The sequence below is a fragment of the Neomonachus schauinslandi genome, chromosome 15 (assembly GCF_002201575.2).
Source record: "Neomonachus schauinslandi chromosome 15, ASM220157v2, whole genome shotgun sequence".
Lineage (NCBI taxonomy): Eukaryota > Metazoa > Chordata > Mammalia > Carnivora > Phocidae > Neomonachus > Neomonachus schauinslandi.
Window position 1 is genome coordinate 35,900,868 of NC_058417.1, and position 23,580 is coordinate 35,924,447.

A 23,580-nucleotide genomic window follows, 5' to 3' on the forward strand; every position below is an offset into this window, starting at 1 on the left:
ACATGCCTACTACTCTATCTCTTTATTCCTAAAACAAAAGCAAGTTACACCCCACAAAAATTTCCATCCAGACCACTAAACTCCTGTAAAATGCAGTCCACCTTTTCCTATCCTAGATTCAAAGGGAAACAAAAATTGTAAAAGTAATAATTGAATTCAGTTCACTTTTAGATTTTTTTTCCATGTAAAAAATATAAAAGAAATAGACTAGAAGTTAGTTGAATTTAGTTTCTTTTACATGTTTTAAAATGACAGTAGGGGAGAAAATACACATTTGTGAAAATAAAAATTTACCAACTATTGCTAAAGTGAAACTGGTTAGTTCTTTTTAAAAATCAGATGTTTCAGTGAATTCTAATCCTCCCCCCTGCCCCCACCAAGGGCTTCTGTGTATAGTCAGAGGCTGCAAGAACACAAGAGAGCGGAGACAGCTGGGGTGAGATGCAGACCTTTTTAGCCCCCAAATCAGTTTTGCCTCAGTGATCTGGCTATTTTAGGCTGGGGTTGGGGGCACTGAATGATGTTGACTGGTGCTTCATCTCCCCTCTGAGTGAGCCCAGCACTAAAATTAACCTGAGGGTAGGGTTATTTCTTGTCAAGACTCACATTCCTAGGATAGGGATAGGAATGGGCCAGCTTGGAATGCCATGCCACAATTTATCATTCCCCTTTTCTGCCTTTTCTTTTGTTATTAAAGACAACTAATAAACATTGTATTTGTTTTCCTTTTTGTTTCTACACAGCTTCTTTGAGAAAGATTGATCATCAGTGCAGTATCAAACTTTGTAAGAATTAAAAATATAGCTGCAGAATAAATTATTTTCTTTAATAACATTTTTATTTTTATTATTTTATTCCACTTATTTACTATCATTGGGATTGTTTTGTTTTGTTTTGTTTTGTTTGTTCTCCTCTTCCTCTCTCTCCTTCCTCTTCATTTTTCCTGGAGAAGTGTTTGGTCTAGTTAACAGGATTCAATTCTCTGAATCCAGAAACACTGAAACTTGACTCCATTTTAAAGATGGGATTCTGATCTATTTTCCTTCAATGTGGACATACAAATTCAGAGAGAAAAAAAAAAAACCCAAAGACAGAAAACAACTTTTTTAACAAAATGGAAATATGACATGAGAAAATCAGCAATTCCCTTGTCCTAGAGTATTTTTATTTTTAAATGTTTCTTCCCAATATTTGTCCATTGCTAATAGTTTGAGATTTTGTCATCTTATTTGTATATCTTCATTTTTCACTTGCTGTTCTACCGTTGCTGCCTCAAAATTTTCATAACTGTCATTTTTCACCAACATGTAACATTTAATCCAGTAGACGTGAGTTAATCATTAATCGTTATTTTTAGATATATAAGTTACATCGATTTTTTTTAAACTTTTGTAAGTGCTGAATAGTTATTTGGGAACATATAACTTTTTCTTCTCTTAAATTAGCTCATTTGAATAAATCCCCAGAATATAAACTTCTTTTTTAATCTTATATTTGTCTATGACTTCCTATATTAAAAGTTCACATTTTACAAAAGGGAGGACAAAAAATTGGAAAGCACTTAGGAGGGAAATATATTAAAATAGAACTTTTCTGTGTTTTATTTTCTAATGAATCCTAATCAATTTTGAAGTAGAGTTATGGTTTCTATGAAATATAGAAAAAGAAAGAATTTACATTTACTGAGACAGGGCTACTTAGACTTCACAGTTCTTGGAGGAATTTGTTTTTTGTTTGCTCGGGTTTTATTTATTTTTCTGTTGTTTGCTTGTTTTTTCCTTGTTACTGCCTTGGGATATTTTGTTTCTGCCAGCAACTTGAAGTCTTGGTGTGGTTCTTTTAAATGCCCATAAACTTTGAAGAAGTGTAAATGAGTCCCAATTTAAAAGCACATGAAGCATTTTCTCCTGTCAAATAAATAAGGATAATTATGTGTTTAAGATAACTCATAAAATGTAAGGGAATTGTAAGCAGCAAAGGAAAATTTCCTCCTTCAAATTATTATTGAAAAGTGTTCCATGTTGAAGACCTTAAAAAGAAATGTGTTTAAAAAGACTCAAAGACAAAAAAGAACTTTAAGAACAATCATCTGTTTTTCTATGGGTCACACAGCCTGTGTGACAAAACTGCTCAGTGTTTTGTTTTGACTCAGGTTGGCGATGTAGAAACCTCCAGATAAGGAAGGGAATCGTTTATTTTGTTAACTTTTGGAAAATAGATGGCTCCAAATTCAGTTTGTGAGTAAATTAAACTACACCACACTAGCCCTATTGACAAACGTACAAGAAAATGGTCAATAACATTCCTCACACTACACGACTGCTGCCTTTTGCATTTTTTTGACTCTGAAATCATTTGGTTAAAAGATAATGAGCAATTTTGTGTAGTCCCTATGTGGCACAAAATGCAAAATAAGTCACAGGTTAATTTGGGGGAAGATTGTAGAATTCAAGAAAAGACAAGGAAATGTTATTTTTCAAAATAAAACAAATTGTAAAAAGCAACAAAAGAGAGAAAATCCATACCTCAATATTATTTAAAGTGGAAATAGTAATAAGACAATTAGGTACTTGACATCCACATAGCTTCTAAGTATGCAAATGATTTTAATTCAAAATGCATCAGTTACAACTTCAAACTGCATGGAGTTAATTCAGTTTTAGCTACATAACATCTATGCTTTTTAAGACTAAAAGAATGTTTCTATCTAGAAAGCAAATTATTTTTGTTTGCTTTAAAATTTTATTCCTGATGATAAGATTAATTGCTTTTACTCCTGTTGCTAGTTAGGATTTTTTTTTTTTTTTTCAGGAGCTGTCTCAAATATTTCAGAATGCTTAAGAGGGAATGCTACTATGATTTTTTATATTTAGGTTTAAAAATTATACACACATACTATTTCACTAATACCTCATCACCAAAATACTCATTAAAAACACTTCATCTGTCTCTGTAAAACAAATCAGTTTTACAAAGAAAAGGGACCCAGGCTACTAGAATGTTATTTTGGTTGTTTGACTAAGCTGAGATATAATTCTAAAAAATGATTTCTGATTTTCATGGGTCAACTATCTAGAAAGAGTTTTGGTCCACACACCTCTCCCAAAAACACTCTCAATTTTTAAAAAATTATTAACACAACTTAATTTCCATTCTTAAACATAACCTGAAAGTATTTGGTAAGCATTTATATGCTAAATTCTTCAATACATTTTTATGATTTTCTTTTCATTTCTAAAATGTGTTTACAAAGTGTGTAGAAAATACATATTAGAGTTATTTCTAAATTGCTTTGAAATGAGGTTCATGATGTCCTTCCCTATCTTCCTCTTCCTCCCTGCCCCTCGCCCCGCCCCTCCCCTTTCTCCCCCCCCTTTTGTTCCTCCATTTTTCTTCCTACTCCCGACACTGTCAATTCCTTTCCTCCTCCCCCTTTCCCTTTACCCTCTTTTTAATTTTTCTTTTTTCTTTGTTACTTCTCTTCCCCTTTTTATTCTTCTTTGGCTCCTCTGCCCCCAACTCACTTCTTTCCTCTTTTTAATCAATAAACCTATCCCAACTTTCTATACTTTACTTCATTCCTTCCCTTTTCCTTTTTCCTGTGCCTCTATCACTAACTTGCTATCATTCAAGCTGTCACTTCTGGTGAAGTGGAAGGCTACAGAGATGCTTGAGTTATTTTATACACCAAAACAAAAAGCTCGTTACATTTTTGAGGTGAACATCAATTGATTCAGACCACAGAGCTCCCTGTTCTCCCAGCATTTATTGTCTGAACATTCACTAGACACTTTTACTTCTTTGTATCATTTTTCCTGTGTCTTATGTTGCTTATGACTGATTTTGTTATTAGCATTTGATGTATCAAATCCTTGACGGCACAGCCTATGTATCACCCAAGGAGTTCTAACACAATGCTGACAGGTATCCAAAAATACATAGTAGGTATCTTTTGATACTATCTGGAAAGACATCGTCAGTGTGATCAAATAAAATGCTGTGTTCAGCCTGTCATGCTTTTTCTTTTTTCTTTTTTGTTTGTTTCTTTCTTTTTCTTCCTTCCTTCCTTCCTTCCTTCCTTCCTTCCTTTCTTTTTTTCTTTCTTTCTTTCTTTCTTTCTTTCTTTTTTCCTTGTTTTAATTTTTGTAAATACAATACTCCACAATCCTCAGATTAAATACAGGTAAATTCAGTCATTCAAAAGGCTGATTGGTCTACAGCAACCAAGAGATATCTTTTGGCTTGTCACTCCCTAGTCTTGTACCTATGACTGTCCTATGCCTGATGTCCATTGATGAGCATCCTCTTCACCTTGTGTCTGGTTAAGTAGCCTTGGAGTTCTTCTCAATTCAAGGCTTCAGGCAGTCAATGTCAACCATCAGAGTTACTTGGCACAACCCTTTGCCGTCCTTATCTCCTTGATGCCATCCAAGCAGGATGACAATCTCAAGGGACAGTCCACATGCACTTCCTGCCAACAGGTCTCTTAGGGTCTTCTTAATGGGAATGTAGCCAGCACCCCATTAACCATGTAAAGATTTATTATTTTGTATGTCATTTAAAGCAAAAGTGTCATTCCCACACAGCCGCCCATCTCAGTGATTCCCAGGATGTCTGGTACAGCCGCTTCCCATAATAGATGTTTATTGAATACCTACCTATCAATACAGCTATGAACACGAAGGAGAAGGCAAACCAATTTTTATAACAGCTAAATTAAAGCCAAATTTAAGCAGGTCATGAAAATAGCAAAGTGCTTTGTTTTGTTTTTAATTTATAATACTCATTACTAGCAAGAATATAGTGAAATAAAACATTCCATATGGCTGTGTGGAAGAACGATTTTAAGGCAACAAAAACCTTTAAAAATTCATATTATTTGACTTAGAAGTTGCACTTTTGAGTAATTTTTCTAACAAAAATCCAGTATATAGAACATTTTATTCAGCCTTAAAAAAGAAGGAAATTCTGATACCTGGTACAACATAGAGGAACCTTGAAAACATTACGCTAAGTAAAATAAGCCAGGTACAAAGGATAAATATGTATGAGATACCTAGAATAGTCAGATTCATAGAGGCAAAAAGTAGAATAATGCTTACCAGGGCTTGGGAGGAGTGGGTGAAGTGGGGAGTTAGTGTATAGAGTTTCAACTTGAGAGGAGAAGGAAGTTCTGGAGATGGATACTGGGATGGTTGCACAACAATGTAAATATACTTAATGCCACTGAATCTTAAAACACTTAAAAATAGCTAAAATTTTTTTTTAAATTTAAAGATTTTATTTATTTATTTGACAGAGAGACACAGCGAGAGAGGGAACACAAGCAGGGGGAGTGGGAGAGGGAGAAGCAGGCTTCCCACAGAGCAGGGACCTGGATTTGGGGCTCGATCCCATGATCTGGGATCACAACCCCAGCCGAAGGCAGAGGCTTAAGGACTGAGCCACCCAGGCGCCCCTAAAATTAAAAATTGTATGTATTTATTTTTAAAGATTTATTTATTTGCGAGAGAGAGAGCAAGCAGGAGGGGCAGAGGGAGAGGGAGAAAGAGAATCCCAAGCAGACTCCCCGCTGTGCACAGAGCCAGACCTCAGGGCTCCATCCCGGGACCCCGAGATCACAACCTGAGCTGAAATCAAGAGTCAGCAGGTCAAACAACTGAGCCACCAAGGCGCCCCTGTGTTATGTATATTTTACCATTTTTTAAAGATTTTATTTATTTATTAGAGAGAGAAAGAGAGCACGCTTGCAACTGCGGGGGCAAAGGGAGAAGCGGGACTCCCCGCTGAGCAGGGAGCCCGACCTTTACCATGATTTTTTTTAATACCATGATTTTTTAAAACAAAAATTTTAGCCTTTTCAAAATATCACAACAACAAAAAACTGAACAATGATGTTATTTATCACTGTTAAGGAAAAAAAAAACTGTTAGCAATATAAATGCTCACAAACAGGGAAATCTTCAAATAACTTCAAACATAGCCAGTTGGTAAAATATTATGCAGCCATTAAAAATTATGTCCAGGACGCCTGGGTGGCTCAGTTGGTTAAGCGTCTGCCTTCGGCTCAGGTCATGATCCCCGGGTCCTGGGATCAAGCCCCTCATTGGGCTCCCTGCTCAGTGGGGAACCTGCTTCTCCCTCTCCCTCTGCCCCTCCCCCCACTTGTGCACAAGCACGCACTCTCCCTCTCTCTCGCAAAAGTAAATAAATAGATAAAAATCTTTAAAAAAAAATTATGTCCGAAAGGGGTTTAGAAAAACTTAGGGGACGTTTATAAAAAAAATGCACATCACAAAATTTAGTATTTGTGCTCATATAGTCTGTATGATTGGACCAATCTTAACAACAATGAGAAAAGCTACAAGTACATTAAAGACAAGAAATTACCTTACAGAAACTCTTGCATATGGATACCCAGAATATGTACAAGAATATTCATAGCAGAATTGCTTACAATAACAAAACCTAGAAACCCTACAAATGTCCATCTCCAAGGAGAATGGATAAGCAAAGCTGGGTATAGTCCTACAGTGGAATCTGGAGGCAATCACAATAAAGGAACTTCTGCAATGTGTATCAATGTGAGTGAATTTCACAATTCTGACCAATAAACAAAAAGAAAAACCAAGAGACTGAAGAATATGCACATAATGGTTCTGTTTATAGAAGTTCAAGAATATGCAAAAGTAACATTGTGTTGTTTAGGGATGCATCCAGAAGAGGTTGAAATTTAAAGAAAAGGAAGAGCCCTGCAACTGCTAGGCGGCTTTTAACCACCTTGGAGCCCTCTCCCAAACCATGGACCAAATGAAACAATAAAGCTTTCTGCAGAAAAAAAGGAAAGGAAAGGAAAGGAAAGAAGGACGAGTATGATAAACAAAATTCCAGAATGTGGTTAATTCTGGGAAGTAGCATAGGGATGATTGTGGAGGGGCTCACAGGGCACTTCAAAGATATTGGGGATGGATGTTCTAGTTCTCAATCTGAGCGGTAGCTACACAAGTATTTTATTATTTATTCTTTTAAGCTGTACATGTATGGTTTACATTATCTTTCTTAAGTATAAATATTTCATAACAAAAATTAATTGAAATAATAAAAAGTCTGGAAAACACTGTTAATAATAACTCTCTGGTTTTGAGAAGATTAGTGGATTTCTCTCTATTCCTGTCTGTTTCTCTCTCCCTTTCTCTCTCCCCGTTTCTCTCTCTCTTGACTCTACTATATTTTTCAAGATTTCTAGACTATTACGTTTTTATAACAAACTTAAAAAAAGTCAAATGGATGTTCAAATGAATCACCCTGGAATACCTTTACAAACCAAATAGGGAATAGTTTTGGATCATCCATTCTTCCAAGATTTGAGGCAGCCAGAAATCTTCCATTAGCGACCAGGGTTGAGGGTTAACTGCAACTCACCCTGATCAATCACGGATGTGGCTTGACTTTAGCTAAAGGTCTGATTAATTATACATGTATTCATAATAAACTGAGATGGTGTGTACTGAAACTCAGGACCAGCATGGTAAACAGGAACCAAGCACGCAGATTCACACCTGCCCAGTCTGTCCTGGATCTTGCTGATATATTGCTCCTTTCAACTCCCATGCATGAGCTTTTTTGTTTTCGTGTACATTCACTGGAAACCTCTAAGGCTGAAGCCCATTTCTGCCTCATCAGTCTGGGAGTTTCTTGCGAGATCACGCCTTTCAGCACACTGGAAACCTCGGGGCAGGATCCATGTTGTTTCCTTTCTCTAAGTGAGCAGTTTCCATTATGTTCATCAACTAAGATCTCCTGTATTATTTTTCCATGAGCCCAGTGTTTTGAAAAATGTTGCCTATCAAAAAATTCCAATGACCAAGTAATAAATTGTTCTCAGAGTGAGTGGCTAAGCAGAGCTTCTACATAAGTGGCAAGAGGTTATACTATTCCCACCAAAAGTAAAGGGACTTGGAATTGGAATTTGCCCATACAGCCTCGCCTGGAGCAAATGTCTGATTTGCATGAGATATCCTAACTGACTGAAAATAGTTTATGGATACTACTGTGCCCATTACACTTTCTTTCCTTCCTTCTTAGATCCTGGATCTGGGAAGCCTAGGGTTAGAGAAACATTCCTTAGGACCAGCTTTCCCGGTTCCAGCGCTATGCCCAGGAGAAGAGCAGAAAAGAAAAGAAAAGAGAGAGGATGTTGTAAAATGTGGTAAACACCCAAGGTGGGTAGCTTCATGGTTTCTACTTTGTATCAACTATGCCACAGATAAGCAGCAAAACCAGGATTCCAGCCTGATTGTCCTGGATCCCAAGTCCTTGTTCTTGCCCTTATGTAAGTGCAGCATTTAAAAATCCTTGTGCATGGAGCGCCTGGCTGGCTTGGTCCATGGAGCATGCAACTCTTCATCTTCTTAAAACATAAATAAACAAAAATTCTAGTACAACCCACACATATATCACAATTTATTTATTTATTTAGACTTTTAAAAAATATTTTATTTATTTATTTATTTATTTGACAGAGAGAGAGAGCGAGCACAAGCAGGGGGAGCAGCAGAGGGAGAGGGAGAAGCAGACTTCCGGCTGAGCAGGGAGCCCGACATGGGGCTTGATCCCAAGACCTTGGGATCATGACCTGAGCCGAGGGCAGATGCTTAACCTACTGAGCCACCCAGGAGCACCACAATTTAAATTTTTTTTAAGATTTATTTATTTATTTTAGAGAGAAATAGCAGGGGGAGGTGCAGAGGGAGAGAGAGAATCCTCAAGCAGACTCCTCGCTGAGTGCAGAGCCCAACATAGGGCTCGATCCCAGGACCCTGAGATCATGACCCGAACAAATCAAGAGTCAGATGCTCAACCAACTGAGCCACCCAGGCACCCCTATCACAACTTATTTTATGCAGAGGTGTAAAGACAACTCAACAGAGAAAGGATAATCTTTTCGACAAATAGTGCTGAAACAATTGGATATTCAAATGCAAAAAATAAATTTCCTTCCACATCCCATCCTATATACAAAAAATAACTCAATCATGTACTTTAATCATTTAGGTCATATAACTAACTGTAAAGCCAAAAGCTATAAGGCTTCTAGGAGAAAACCTTTGTGACCTTGAGTTAGGCAAAGATATCTTAAGATATGCCACCAAAAGCAAAATTCAAAAAGCCAAATTGATTAATAGGACTTTATCAAAATTTCAAAAAGGAAAAGAAAAAACAAACCCTCTTGCCTCTAGAAGGTAACCATTAAGAGAATGAAAAGACGAGCCACAGACTGGGAGAAAAATATTTTGTAAATCAGGCATCTCATAAAGGACTTGTATCCAAAATATGTAAAGAACTCTCAAAATTCAGTATCAAGAACACAAACAACCTTCTACCCCCAAAATGGGTGAAAAATGTGAACAAACATTTCACACGTCAAATGTTACAACCACTTCAGAAAACGGTTTGCAGTGCTCACTGCAGCTGTGCGTATATTAAAATTGGAATGATATAGGGGCGCCTGGGTGGCTCAGTCATTAAACATCTGCCTTCAGCTCAGGTCATGGTCCCAGGGTCCTGGGATCCAGCCCCGCATCGGGCTCCCTGCTCAGCCAGGAGCCTGCTTCTCCCTCTCCCATTCCCCCTGCTTGTGTTCCCTCTCTTGCTGTGTCTCTCTCTGTCAAATAAATAAATAAATAAAATCTTTTTAAAAAATTGGAATGATGATTCTGCATGGAGCACTGGGTGTTATGCACAAACAATGAATCATGGAACACTACATCTAAAACTAATGATGTAATGTATGGGGATTAACATAAGAATAAAAAAATAAAAACAAAACAAAACAAAATTGGAATGATACAGAAGAGATTAGCATGGCTCCTGCGTGAGGGTGACACACAAATTTGTGAAGCATTCCATATTTTTGTTGCAGTTGATGTTTGATAATGTGGACTTGTGAACATTAACAGTGGATGTCCACTGTCGCATTGTACAAAATCTCTGAAGTATAATTAAAAGTTTTTATTGAGCCCCTGGGAAAAAAAAGAAAAGAAAACAGTTTGGCAGTTTCTTAAGAAGTTAAACATATCCCAATCCTCAGTATTTACTCAAGAAAAAGGAAAGCATATGTCCATAAAACAACTTGTCCACAAATGTTCACAGCAGCTTTATTTGTAATAGCAAAAACTTGAAACAACCTAAATGTCCATCAACAGGTAAATTGATAAGCAAACTGTAATATATTCATATGATAGAAGAATCTTTCTCAGCAATAAAAAAAAGACTATTGCTCATGCTACAACTGAATCTCAAAATCAGTATACTGAATGAAAGAAACCAGACAAAAAAGAATACATACTGTATGATTCCATTTGTATAAAAGTTTAGAAAATACAAACTAATCTATAGTAACAGAAAGCAGGTCAGCAGTTGGAAGAGGTGAGCAGGAGAGAAAGGGCTCAAGGAAATTTTGGGGCATGGTAGATATGTTCACTACTTTATTTTTTAATTTTTTTTTTTTAAGTAGGCACAGAGCTTGAAATCACGACCCTAAGATCAAGACCTGAGCAGAGATCAAGACTCGGTCGCTCAATGACTGCATAACCCATGTGCCCCAATTTTTTTTAAGTAAGCTCTATGCCCAACATGGGGCTCGAACTCACTACCCCACGATCAAGAGTTGCCTGCTCTACCTGCTGAGCTAGTCAGGTGTCCCAATATTCACTACTTTGATTGTAATGATGGTTTCATGGGAGAAGACATATGTTAAAACATCAATTATACACTTTACATTAAATATGTGCAGTTAATGAGGTGTCCATTATACCTTGATAATGCTGTTTTTAAAAACCTCTATACTGTGGAGGGAGTGGTGAATTGGAAAATAACCATTTTCCATCATCGTAGTGAAGATGGGTTCATTTCTTCAAGCAAGAATCAATGGTCGTGAGGAGCCTGGGTGGCTCAGTCAGTTAAGTGTCTGCCTTCGGCTCAGGTCGTGATATCGGGGTCCTGGGATTCAGCCCCGCGTCGGCCTCCCTGCTCTGCCGGGAGTCTGCTTCTCCCTCTCCCTCTGCCTCTCCCCCTACTCCCCTGCGCATGCTCTCTCTCTGTCTCTCAAATAAATAAACAAAATCTTAAAAAAAAAAAAAAGGATCAATAGTTATTAAATAAATCTGAGGATAGGGAAGTCTGATGAGGAAAGGGGTATTTACATTGTCTTAAAGTGTCTCCCTGTCAATTGCTTATTAATTATAAGGAGAAAAATAGTAACTATACAGTGGAAAAATCCAACAAAACTTTGGGTGGTCAAAATTATCATCAATCATGGGCAGGTAGACATCTTGTGCCTCAATGTGCAATACCTTGAAAAGGACACACTAATTTTTATATGGTATTCTGGCCACCAGGCATAACCTGAATTTAATAGGGAAGAAAGAGCAGACAAAGCCAAATTAAGAAACATTCGATAACATAACTGGCCTGTACCCTCAAAAATGTCAATGTAGGGGCCCCTGGGTGGCTCAGTCAGCTAAGCATCTGTCTTCGACTCAGGTCATGATCTCAGGGTCTTGGGATCGAGCCCTGCATTGGGCTCCCTACTCAGTGGGAAGTCTGCTTCTCCTTCTCCCTCTGCCTCTCCCTGCCCCTCTGCTCATGCTCTCTCTCTCTCAAATAAATAAACAAAGTCTTTTATTCTTTTAAGTCAGTATCATGAAAGACAAAGGCTGAGAGAGAAACCGTTAAAGGAAAATAAGAGACATGACAAATGCAATATGTGATCCTGGACTGAATCTGATAAAGAAGGGGAAATACCCCAAAAGACATTATTGGGACAATTGAAAAACTTGTAGTATGGACTATATGCTTTATATCAATGTTAAACTTCTTGAATTTCATCATTGTACTTATTGTGGTTATGTGTGTGAATCTCCCTGTTCTTAGGAAATACACGTGGGGCAGCAGCTCTTTCTGCCCATTGGTCCTGTCCCCGTGCTTTAATAAAATCACCTTTCTGCACACACGCACACATGCACACACACACACACATAGACAAAAGGAAATATACATGAAAATATGAAGTGGTAAAGGAACATAATGTATATAATTGACTTTCATATGTTTATAAGATAATGGAATGATAGAACAAAGTGGCAAAATGCTAAAAATCGGTGTATCTGTGGGTAATTGGTGTATCTGTATTACTTTTGCAAGTTCCCTGTAAGTTTTAAATTATTTTAAAATGAAAGCTTTACGTCTGCCTTCGGCTCAGGTCATGATCCCAGGGTCCTGGGATCGAGCCCCGCATCGGGCTCCCTGCTCAGCGGGGAGCCTGCTTCTCCCTCTGCCTCTGCCTGCAGCTCTCTCTGCTTGTGCTCTCTCTCTGACAAATAAATAAATAAAACATTTAAAAAAATGGGCACCTGGGTGGCTCAGTCGTTAAGCGTCTGCCTTTGGCTCAGCTCATGATCCCAGGGTCCTGGGATCGAGTACCACGTCGGGCTCCCTGCTCGGCGGGGAGCCTGCTTCTCCCTCTCCCACTCCCCCTGCTTGTGTTTCTGCTCTCGCTATCTCTCTCTCTGTCAAATAAATAAATAAAATCTTTTAAAAAAAAACCAAACATTTAAAAAAATAAAAAAATAAAATGAAAGCTTTAAAAAATCTCCAGGCTAATGACATCAGAATCTCTGGGGATGGCGCTGAGGCACTGGGATTTTATTTTATTTTATTTTTAAGTAGGCACCACACCCAGTGTGGGGCTCAAACTCACAACCCTGAGATCAAGAGTCGCATGCTCTACTGACTGAGGCAGCCAGGCGCCCCAAGCCATGGGGATTTTAAAAAGCTTTCCAGGCCAGGATGCCAGAGATGGCAAATAACAGTACAAGATGTGCAGTTAAATTTGAATTTCAGATAAACAACGAGTTAAAAACATTTTTTTAAAAAAGATTTTATTTATGAGAGAGAGAGAGAACGACCAGAGGAGGGGCAAGGGAGGGGGAAAGCAGACTCCACTGACTGCAGAGTCTGACAACAGGAGTGGGGGGGGGCTGGGTCCCAGTACCTCCAGACCATGACTTGAGTCAGATGCTTAACTGAATGAGCCACCCAGGTGCCCCTAAAAACATTTTTTTAGTATAAGTATGTCCCATGCAGTATTTTCTGCCTAACTAGCAAGGACTGTCTTAGAATACACTCATTTTGATATCTGTACTCTGCTGGTCTTTGTGGAATATTAGAGAAATTTCTTGCTTTATCTGTCTTCTGTATATAAAATCATCTCAATTCTCACTCTTGCAGAGAGAAGGGGACTGAGATAAATATAAGTAGATATTAAATGACCAGAGTTCATGGCGATGAACAGAAATGTCTCATGAATCTAGCACCTTCTGTAATAATAACAATAATGGTCCATATTTTTTAGGGCAGATTATGTATATGGTAGCCAACCTCTAAGGTGGCCCCCAATGATCCCTATCTCCTGGTATTCACAGCCTTGTGCGGTCCCTCCCACATCATACCAGGGTTGGTCTATGTGACCAAAAGCATAAAGCTAAAGGGATGGTATGTCATTTCTGAATTTCACTTAGACTTTCATCTTAGATGCATGACTTTGCTCCGAGGGAAGAAGCGTGGAGAGGTCCACATGGTGAGGAACTGAAGCCTTCAGCCTACAGTCGTGCGAACAAGGTTGGAAGGTGATCTACAGCCCCAGGCTTCTGAGATTGCAACTCGGCCAACAGCTGACTTCAGCTTCATGAAGACCCTGAGTTAGAAGCATCCAGCTAAGCCACTGCCAGATTCCCAGTCCTCAGAAACCGTGTGAGAGAGTGAATGCTCTGTTGCTTTACACTGCTAAAGTTTGGAGTGATTTGTTACCCAGCGAAAGATCACTAATGTATCAAGATACAGTGTAACACAATGTATCTGCTCAGTATACTTGTTTCCCAAACCAATTCTGTCTCTCATTATCTGAGACAGAGAGAGAGAGAGAGAGAGGGAGGTCATGAGCATGAATAGGGGGAGGGTAAGAGGGAGAGGGAGAAGCAGAGTCCCCGCTGAGCAGGGAGCCTGACTCAGGGCTCAGTCCCAGGACCCTGAGATCATGACCTGAGCCAAAGGCAGCTGATTAACTGCCTGAGCCACCCAGGTGCTCCCCCAAATCAATTCTTTGATGTAGGAACTTTACACTCCCATTTTACAGAAATGGGAACGCAGCACAGAAAGAGCAGGTTACTCTAAATCACCCACCCCGCTAGTAACATCAGCGGGTCTGTCTGCACAGCCCTCACCCCTAACAGGGAATTTCACAAGCCTTCCCTGTACCAGGTGAGGGGCAGAGTCAGCCTGGGTTTTGTTTTGTTTTGTTTTGTTTTGTTTTAAAGAGAGAGAGAGAGCGCATGAGCATGAGTAGGGGGAGAGGGAAGGGCAAGGGAGAAGCAGACTCCCCGCTGAGCAGGTAGCTGGCCTGCGGGGCTCGGCCCCAGGACCCTGAGATCATGACCTGAGCCTAAGGCAGACGCTTAACCGACTGAGCCACCCAGGCGTCCTAGCCTGGCTTTGTTTTTTCAACTTACCAAATGCTCACCATAGAGTGAGGTGGAGATCATCGTAGAGAATACCACCCACCAACACTGGTAGGATGCCTTCAAGTTAACAAGACATTAATGTCACACTTACCTATGAGGTAGGGAGGACTGATTCTGGTTTTCTTTTTTGGGGGGGGGGAGGTTGTTTGTTTGTTTGTTTTTTAAGTAGGCTCCATACCCAACGTGGGGCTTGAACTCACCACCCTGAGATCAAGCATCGCATGAGCCAGCCAGATGCCCCCAGATTCTGTTTTCTTATCTCCAATTCAGAGATGGGCAAACTCAAAGCTCAGAATGGATAAGGGCTTTGCCCAAATCCAAACCCCACCTGGCAGTGGCTGGCGGGCGGAGCTGGGGCTTGAACACCTGCTCCTCCACCCCACGGGCTACTGCCTAGTCTCCTTAAAGAAGGGTGTGGTTGCTGAGGTTGCAGAAGGTCGTCCTCATACCCATCACAGGAATGGGTGTGTGGTGGGGGGCCTCACTGGGGACGCTGGAAGCTGTCCCCATTCAGGGAAAAGGAAGGGGAAACCCTCTCTTCTCACCCCACCCCGCCCTCCCCTAGGAGGTTCTCCCACAGGACAGATAAGGGGTCAGGAACGCTACTTTCTCTGGGACTCCGGGCCCTTTGGCCTTTCACCCTAAATGCACCACTAGCTCTTGCCCTCTCTGGAAGTGAGAGCCGTGTGGCCACCCCTCCCAGTTCTAACACTGCCCACAGTTCTCTTCCCATGGATTAGGTCGCAGCTACTAAGGGCTGAGCTCTTTTCTTGATGAACAAAAGCGGACAAAATATGGACTTTGAAAACAGCAAGAGGGATTGGGGTTAGAACTGAGAGGGGACTTCCAAACTGATTCCTTATAGCAGATGGCCAAGAGAGGTTGTAGGTAGTATCTTCCCTGTTTTTATTTTTATTATTTTTATTTTTTATTATTTTTTAAAGATTTTATTCATTTATTTGACAGAGAGAGACATAGCGAGAGAGGGAACACAAGCAGGGGGAATGGGGGATGCAGAAGCAGGCTTCCCGCCAAGCAGGGAGCCTGATGTGGGGCTCGATCCCAGGACCCTGGGATCATGACCTGAGCCAAAGGCAGACGCCCAACGACTGAGCCACCCAGGCGCCGCTCTTCCCTGTTTTTAGTGGAGAGTTTTATTTCTTTATTTTAATTGAAGTGTAGTTGACATATTATATTCGTTGGGGGTAAGTCGCATAGTGATTCAACAATTATATACGTTGCAAAATGCTCACCACCATAAATGTAGTTACCATCTGTCACCATACAAAGTTAGTATAATCTTACTAAGTATATTCTTTCTTAAAGATCTCTCTGAACAGTATCTTGGTCTGAGGGGTCTTGGGGCTGATGTGGGCAAAAATGTTTGGGACCACGACTGGGTTTGCGACATGACTGGGGAGGGAAGCTGGAGGTGACCCTTCGAGGAATCCAGGATAGACCCGATGACTCAGCAAAGTTTGTCCCTCGGTCTCCTCTGCAGGAGAAGAGTATAAATCTGCCACCTGGTGTAGGAGAGCTCAGAGAGGGATGTCCGCCTTCTGAGTCAGCCGGGGAGCTTGAAGACCAAGTGAACCTCCGAAGCAGAGTCCCCCCGGCTGCAGCCGGCCCTCTGAGTCACCCTGGCCTGGAATGTCTGCTGTGGCCCTCGGGCTGTGGCAGGGGTGGTGAGTCACCGCCGGGAGCTGGCAGAGTCAGCAAGCCCCACAGGCTCTTCTGCTGTGCCAGTTCTCATCCTGGAGCCCCGGTCAGAAGTCGGGAGGGTCTGGGAAGCAGGACCCCGGGGTTCTCTAGCAACAGTACTGCCATGGTCCCTTCCTGGGCTGATTGCCTGGCTTCCATGTGTCCCAGACGCCCCTCATGCACCCCCACTCTCTCCACCTGTCTGGGCCACTGGCCTTTGTATCCGGGCTCCCTCTTGCTTTCCCATCCCCTGTGACCTCTCTGACCCCTCACATCCTGGAAATTCGCCCCAATGGACTAAGGGTCTGCCAGAGCCCCCTCCCTGTCCCCACCCCTGCACACTAGGGCACTTCTCATGGTGCAGACAGGTTGGTGGAGTTGCCAGTAGATTTACTGAACTATTTTTATCAAGTCCAGCAGGCCCTTCCGATCCCTAGAAACTTCAGAAGGCCGTCTTTTCCATTCCCCAGCCTCCTGAGATGCTCTGGGGGTGGGGGCTGTGGGCTCCCCTGAGCATCTGGCATCTTCTCTGATCTCCTCCCCGACCCTCCCCACATTCCTTCCTCTCCCAGGGCCCAGGCTACATTCTCCTTGGTGTGTCCACCGCAGGGCCTGAGAGCCAAAGATCAAAGGGAAACAGGTTGGGGGGCTGCTGGAGAGGTCCGCTCCAAGAGGGGGTGGGCTGAGAATTTGAAGCAACAAAACTGGCCTTCAGAGCAGCCTGCCCCCAAAACAAATCCCCAGAGCACCAGGCAGGCACTCAGAGCTGCAGGGACCCATTCCAGAACCTTCTTGACTCTGGTTTGGCATCAGACCTAGGGTTTCCAGGGAATGATGTACACCCTTCTTGGATAACCTTGTGCCTCCAGGCAGGGGTGCCCAGGTCTTGACACAAACACTTCTGAGCCCATTAACTGTCGCTCAACAGGAAGCAGGATCACAAACACCCCCACATCCCGTTTGGAGGCCAAATCTGAAATGACGTCTAATCACTGCCCATGGATAGCCAGGAGATGGAATTTGGAGAGCTTGCCTGGAGAGAAGTTTTTCTAGACGGTAAAAAATGGGTGGTAGGTGAGCGAGGTTTCTAGGAAGCAGAGGTGAATTGCCCCCCCTGGTCCAGCGACCTCTCATCCCACACAAGCACTTAATTTCATGCTGGAGCTGCTTCCTGGCCCCAGAGTTTACCTGGAAAGTGGCCTTTGTTAGACCCTGGAGCTAATAAGCAGAGCATGAGCTTGGTTGTTGCTGGTTCGGAGCACTCCGGTGAGTGGAGAAGGAAGAGCCTGGGAAGGCGGCCTTGGGGATCAGCCCAAAATGCAGCTTCCACCCTGTCCCTTCTAGACTGAGCCCTGAGGACAGACATGTGTACTAAGCGCTTGGAGAAAGGCAGACGCAGTACTTTGAGGAGTCTCCAGTCTAAGGGGCAGACATGGCCCTTAGCCTCCAGAAGCTTCTGTAGGATGGGGAATGATAGCCCCCCCGGTTCACACTCCTGATCTCAGAGAGCCCCCAGTCTGATCCGGGAGACAAAGCCCCCACGCTGGAGAGCCCCCAGTCTGACAGGCACAGCATGACCTCAGGGTCCCCCAGTCTGTTGGCACAGACAAGTCCACATTGGGTGTCATAAACCTTTACAGATAGAATTGTAGCTGCCCACCTTCCTTCAAGTTCCCAAGGGGTAAGTACTTCTTTCCCCCACTCTATCCTGCCCCTATGCAGAAAGGCAGCTTGACTGCAAGTTCTCAGTTCCCAGCTACCCCAGGAAACCCCCATCCTTCATGGTCCCTCAACCCTCTCACTCTCCAGCCCTTTCCCCAGCCGGCTGGGATACCCCCCTAGATTTCGCAATGGGGACATTGCCGCACTGCCAAAGCTGGGGGCCACTATCCAGAGCTGGGTTTCCAACGACTGTGCCCCACTCTCTCGGACCCAGGGGCAGCCTCTTGCCTGTGGGAGCGGTCCTACCCCAGCGAGTGCCACCGGACCTAAGGCACTCTTTCTAACTGAGGACACCTGTAAAGGAAGTAGGGCTAGAAGAATACGGGGGCCCCATGCTCAGATGGGAGGAGGGGGGAGAAGAAAGGGGACACTTAAAGTGGCCTACCCCCCGGGCAACTGGAGATACCCAAATGTTAATCATCGATTAGCACAGTTCAGGTGGAAAGGGCAACTTTATTACGCGTAAAATGGACTTAATGTGGCGGGAGCTGTGGACCTGATTTCTTGAGATAAGGTGCTTTTAGGCTAATCAGCAGGTCTGTGATGCCTGGGTATAAAGGAGCTACAGCCGACTTTCTTGAGACAGGCTCCAAAGGACCAGAAGGTAGGAGGAAGAAACCCCTGCCCTGTCCTTCTGGAAGAGCCAGGAAGGAAGCCAGGTAAGAGAGCGGCCTGGACAGAGGATGGATGGAGGGGATCCTGGAGAGGCAATCTACGTGAGAAATAAGAAAGCAGCTCTCAGCATTCCTGTAACACCCAGGTGACAAAGGCAGGAGGACAAACGAGGTCTGGGCCCATTTCATCCAGGGGGTCTTCAGCAGGGTGAAGAGCAGTAAGGAACCTTCCTCCCAAGCCCTGAAAACCAAAGCTAGACCTAGCCATGTTTGGGCTGCCGGACCCCGTCTTCCTGCAGGGGCACCCTGGAAAGAGCTTCCCTGAGCAGAGAGAGTGAAGCCCGAGAAGGAGAGGATGGAATGGTCCTACTTGTGGCTTTCACTTGGGGCAAGAGGGCTGTGATGGTTTAGGTGACCTCCAATCCGACAGCTGGAAGGCGGGCTGCTATGGATTCTGGAGGCTCCAAGGGGAGACTCACCAAACCACATGCCGGTGAGGTCCAGCCACCGGAGCCGGGAAGGGGGCTGTCAGGCCCACGGGTCTTGGCTGCTTTCTTCTGCCTGGACCTTTCCCCCGCTGCCCTCGTCCAGAGCTCAGTGCCCCCAGCTTGCACAACCCACACATGCTCTGAGGCGTCAGCGGGACGTGGCTGGCCATGCTGACTATCCCTGAGCACGGTGCTTCCCTCAGCCCGGTCCCTTTTCTCTCTTTGCTCAGGAAATCACCTTTGGGAGATGGTGGCCGTGAAGATCTTCGGTCTCCTGCTGGGGTCCCTGCTCCTGGCAGTGGTGCTGGGAGAGAAGGCGGAGGGTCACTCCGGGTAGGGCTGCAGGGGAGGGGTTGGGCACAAGGGAGGATGACTGGGTTCTGGTTCGCCGGGGGAGAGGTGGGAAAGGGAGGAATCCCAGCCAAGAGGAAAGAAGCCGGAGGGGAAAACCGGCCAGCGTCTGTGTGCAGAGTGAGGACAGAACCCGAGAGTATTTATTACGAGCTACTATTGCCACAGGAGAGACTGTGGTTAGATCTCCGGAAGGACTTCTCAGTGGTTAAGTGTCTGAAGTAGATGACAGTATCTCCCTTCCTAAGGAAAGCCTTAACCATTCATTTATGTGTGCATTTGATCAAATTGTGGAGAGGGCCCCCTACACGCCAGCCACAGGAGATGTATTAGTGCTGAGTGGTCCACAAATGCCTCGTGGAACACACGGGCCCCAGGGGGAAACAAAGAACCACCTAGGCGAGTTGCAAACTGTCCTGAGCACTTCGGGGGTGGGGTGGGGGAGCAGAGTGTCATGAACACATGGAGCAGGGGGCTCTGTGCTCTGGAGGACCGAGAGACTTGTCTGAGTAAAGAGCTGCGCCCTGTCGGATGCAGGAACTAGCCATGTGGTCCATCCGTTGCATCCTGTAGATGGGAGGCACGGCCGTCAGACCGTTGCAAGTTGGGGCAACATCAGAGGTTGCGCACTTAGACCTGGGCCCGGACCGCCTGAGGCTAACTCCTGGATCTGCCACCTAAGAGATGTGCTAGATGAATCTCTCTGCCCCTTGGTTTCCTCAATCACAAAAAGGGCGTAGAAATAGTGTCTACTTCCTAGGGGTGATGAGGGCCAAATGAGTCTGTGTAGTAAAGGGCTTACAGAGGACCTGCCACACAGTGAGGGCCGTTATGGAGGAGCTCACTCTTGTTCCTATCGACTGGGAGCAAAGCCTCAAATCGGGGTGGGCCAGGCAAGAGGAGCAAAGGAGGGAACCGAGATCAGTCCTTTGGGATGAGGGGGACCCCTGATCCCTCTTTGCCCCGAAGCCAGAGTCACACACACCGAGGAATGCAGGAAGTGGGTTCTAAAGCTGAGGATAAAGTCCCAGGGGCTTGATGCAGAGACAAGAGGGGGTCTGCATAAAAACGGACTCCCAGGAAACCAGGGCATTTTTCTCAGACACTGGCCTCCTGTCGGTGACAACCACTTGCCCCTGCATTGTGCTTCCCCTCACCCCCTGCCCCTCCTGCGTTGTCCTGGCTTCTCTCTCCCTCTCCCTGCCCCTCAGAGGCCACTCTAAGGTCAGTGGCTCCCGACATCGAGGCCCCAGGTATGCTGAGGGGACCTTCATCAGTGACTACAGCATTGCCATGGACAAGATCCGCCAACAAGACTTTGTGAACTGGCTGCTGGCGCAGAAGGGGAAGAAGAACGAGTGAGTCGAAGCACACACTCCCTCCAGAGCCCGGGGCTGGCTGTACCTCCGGGCACACTGGATGCCACGCGGGCCACGCGGGCCACGCGGGCCGGCGCCTCCCAGCCCCACATGGTGCCTTTCACTGAGGCACCGATGGTGAGCTGGGCGACATGGTGGCCCTGACCAGGGCTCAGGCAACTGCTCAGTGTGTGGGGGGGGGGGGTGGGGGGGTGGGCAAGGCAATTTTCCACTCCTTTTCTTCTAAGGAGAGGGATCAGGGAAGAGGTAGGGGCTCCCAGAAGAGCCCCACAGGGCTGGGGGCGAAGGCAGAGGGAGCTGAGATGCTGCTGGCAGTGGTGGCCACTGCGGACTTGGTCCTCCTTCCTTCTCTCGGCCAAGTCTCTTACCTCGTGCTGGCTGCTCGGTCGGCATGGTGGTAGATGCTGAAAAGCCAGACAGTGGCCGCTGAGGACAAGCAGTGGGACGTTTGAATGGAGAAAGAGGTTTGCTCTGCAACTTGGGTTAAGGTCCCGAAAGATCGGAGCCTTTGGACTGGAGAACATCTGGAGCCTCCCCAGCCCCACCCACTCCTGCGTCTTTACCTTACCAGCTGGAAACACAACATCACCCAGAGGGAGGCCGCCGGGGCCCTGAAGCTGGCCCATCAATCTCACAGGAAGGAGCAGGCGAGGGAGCAGCAGGGGTGAGTCAGCCCACAAGGGAAGGGGTGGGGGCAGGGCCTCATTGTTCCCTCTCCCAGACCCCAGAGCAGAGCAAGGCCCCAGATAAGCATCCCCCTCCACTCCCAGTTCAGAGAGGGGTCTTCCTGGAGGCCAGCCCAGGCTGAAGGGAGAAGCCGAGGAGGAGGAATAGGGGCTGGGGTCCTAGGAGGGGTTTGGGACCAGACTCCCTAAGATTGATGACTTTAGTGTGCAGAATCAGAGTCAAGGAGAGGGGCAGCGAAAGAGACGTCAGGGAGACCTCAGGAACTGGCTTCCCCACTTCTCCCTGACAGACCTCAGGAAGGCTGTTTGAGGAACAGGGACCCTTTGAAGGCCAGTCCCTTGACATCAGTTACCCCCTATCTGAGGAAGCTGAGGAATCTGTAGACCATTCTAAAGAGTGAATGTCCCCAAAGTAATCTCCTGGGTTTGGGGAATGCATTCGGGGATGCTCACAGAGGTGGACGGGTGGGGTGTCTCCCACCTGAATTCTGTTCGGCGTTGCGGCCCACAGATCAGGGTGGAGCTCTGAAAGCTGAGATAAGGAGAGGCAGCTGTGTTGACTCCCTCCCCCCAACCCAGCTGCCCTGTGGAGTCCCAGGCCCTGTATTTACTCACTCCGGGTGGAGCCCAGGCTCAAACAGCCTGCCTGAGGCTTTCTCCTTGGCAGCTCCCTACCCAAGAAGCCCAGTGATGAAGATTTGCTCAAGGATTTACTGATTCGAGAGCTGCTGGCCTGCATGGTGGATCAGATGGAAGTCTGCAGGCTCAGGTGGGGCTGTCGGGTGGCTTTGGGTGTCTTGCGTAGTGCTTACAAGCTTGAGCTTTGGGGCCGGACATGGGTTCGGATCGGCACCCCGGCACGTGCTAGCAAACTAATAAGCCTCTCTGAAGCTCAGTGTTCTCTTGAAAACAAGGCTTATTCAGACCACTTTGTGGGATTGTTGTCAGGTTTAAATAAGATAATCCGAGGAAAGAGCGGAGAGCAACCCGGGAGGAGTAAGAGTTCAGTAATGTCGGCCATTGTCATTACTGCTTACACTTGGGTCTCCTCATCCGGGTGAGAGGCTGCGCTCACCTCCCCTGCCCACCTGAGCTAAGCTGCCCATCCTGGTCTCAGCTCTCCCTCTGTACCCTAGTCCCATGGCCCCTGGAGTTGGAGGTATGTTGCCCGTCTATAGCCATTGTTGGTCTCATTGGTCCATCTCACCAGCCAGAAAGTCCTTTAATCTATTATGTCCCAGAAACAAGGGATGGCTAAATACCACGAAGGGGTCCATCTTCCTAAAGGGTGAGACAGAACACTCATTCAAGATGCAGACACCAAGGCTTGGAAACCAAAACACATTTTCAGACTTTGCTGCTGGTGAGCTAGGGAGGGATGGAGGGAACAGATCTGGGATGGCTTCCTGCAGAGGGCAGGAAGGGAAAGAGGAACGTGACCAGAACCATGGAGGGGAGTATGAGAAATTCTCCATAGAGAGGTGGGTGCTTTTCAGAATTATTTTGCTTACTTATAATTAAAAAGGTAATTGGGAGGTAGGAGCAGCTGAACCATGGCTGGGTGCCAGGATGAGTTTACTTTGCTGACTCCGAGTAGATAATGACCCTCCTCTCCAACCACTTCCCCTCCTCTTTCCACTCTCCCCAGATTTCAGTGACTCAGACCAAACCCAGCTCGGGCCTGGACTCTGCCCTTCGCTCACTCAGGACTCAGCTCCACTCCAGGGTACCCAAGAGAATCCAAACCAGTCAAGTTTAAGCTGAAATAAATCCTTGTGCCCATTGTCAAAACTTGCTCAAATGTCTACTTGAGCACTGTTAATGTACGTGTGTCTGTGTGTGCATGCCACCCAATGAAAACGAGATACAGGGCGCCTGGGTGGCTCAGTCGGTTGAGCGACTGCCTTCGGCTCAGGTCATGATCCCAGGGTCCTGGGATCGAGTCCCATATCGGGCTCCCTGCTCAGCGGGAAGCCTGCTTCTCCCTCTCCCACTCCCCCTGCTTGTGTTCCTGCTCTTGCTATCTCTCTCTCTGTCAAATAAATAAATAAAATCTTAAA

The 23,580-nt window shown here is 45.1% G+C and overlaps 1 protein-coding gene and 1 pseudogene across 1 annotated transcript; both read left to right on the forward strand.

The window, feature by feature from the left end:
• The first annotated feature begins 9,817 nt into the window (after positions 1-9,817).
• Positions 9,818-9,915, forward strand: LOC123326840 (annotated as a pseudogene).
• Positions 9,916-19,351: 9,436 nt separating this feature from the next.
• On the forward strand, positions 19,352-23,178 carry LOC110593134 (gastric inhibitory polypeptide). The gene is made up of 5 exons (XM_021704383.1): positions 19,352-19,437; positions 20,667-20,813; positions 21,406-21,498; positions 22,188-22,289; positions 23,169-23,178. Exons 1-5 carry the CDS (start codon positions 19,352-19,354, stop codon positions 23,176-23,178), a joined length of 438 nt encoding a protein of 145 aa, XP_021560058.1.
• Positions 23,179-23,580: the final 402 nt, after the last annotated feature.

Bases quoted from the DNA above. Each gene is read 5' to 3' on its own strand.
- LOC110593134 (XM_021704383.1), top strand. From the start codon at position 19,352: ATGGTGGCCGTGAAGATCTTCGGTCTCCTGCTGGGGTCCCTGCTCCTG. The intron at 19,438-20,666 runs GTAGGGCTGCAG...CCTGCCCCTCAG, and splicing joins AAGGCGGAGGGTCACTCCGG to AGGCCACTCTAAGGTCAGTG. The intron at 21,499-22,187 runs GTGAGTCAGCCC...TCTCCTTGGCAG, and splicing joins CAGGCGAGGGAGCAGCAGGG to CTCCCTACCCAAGAAGCCCA.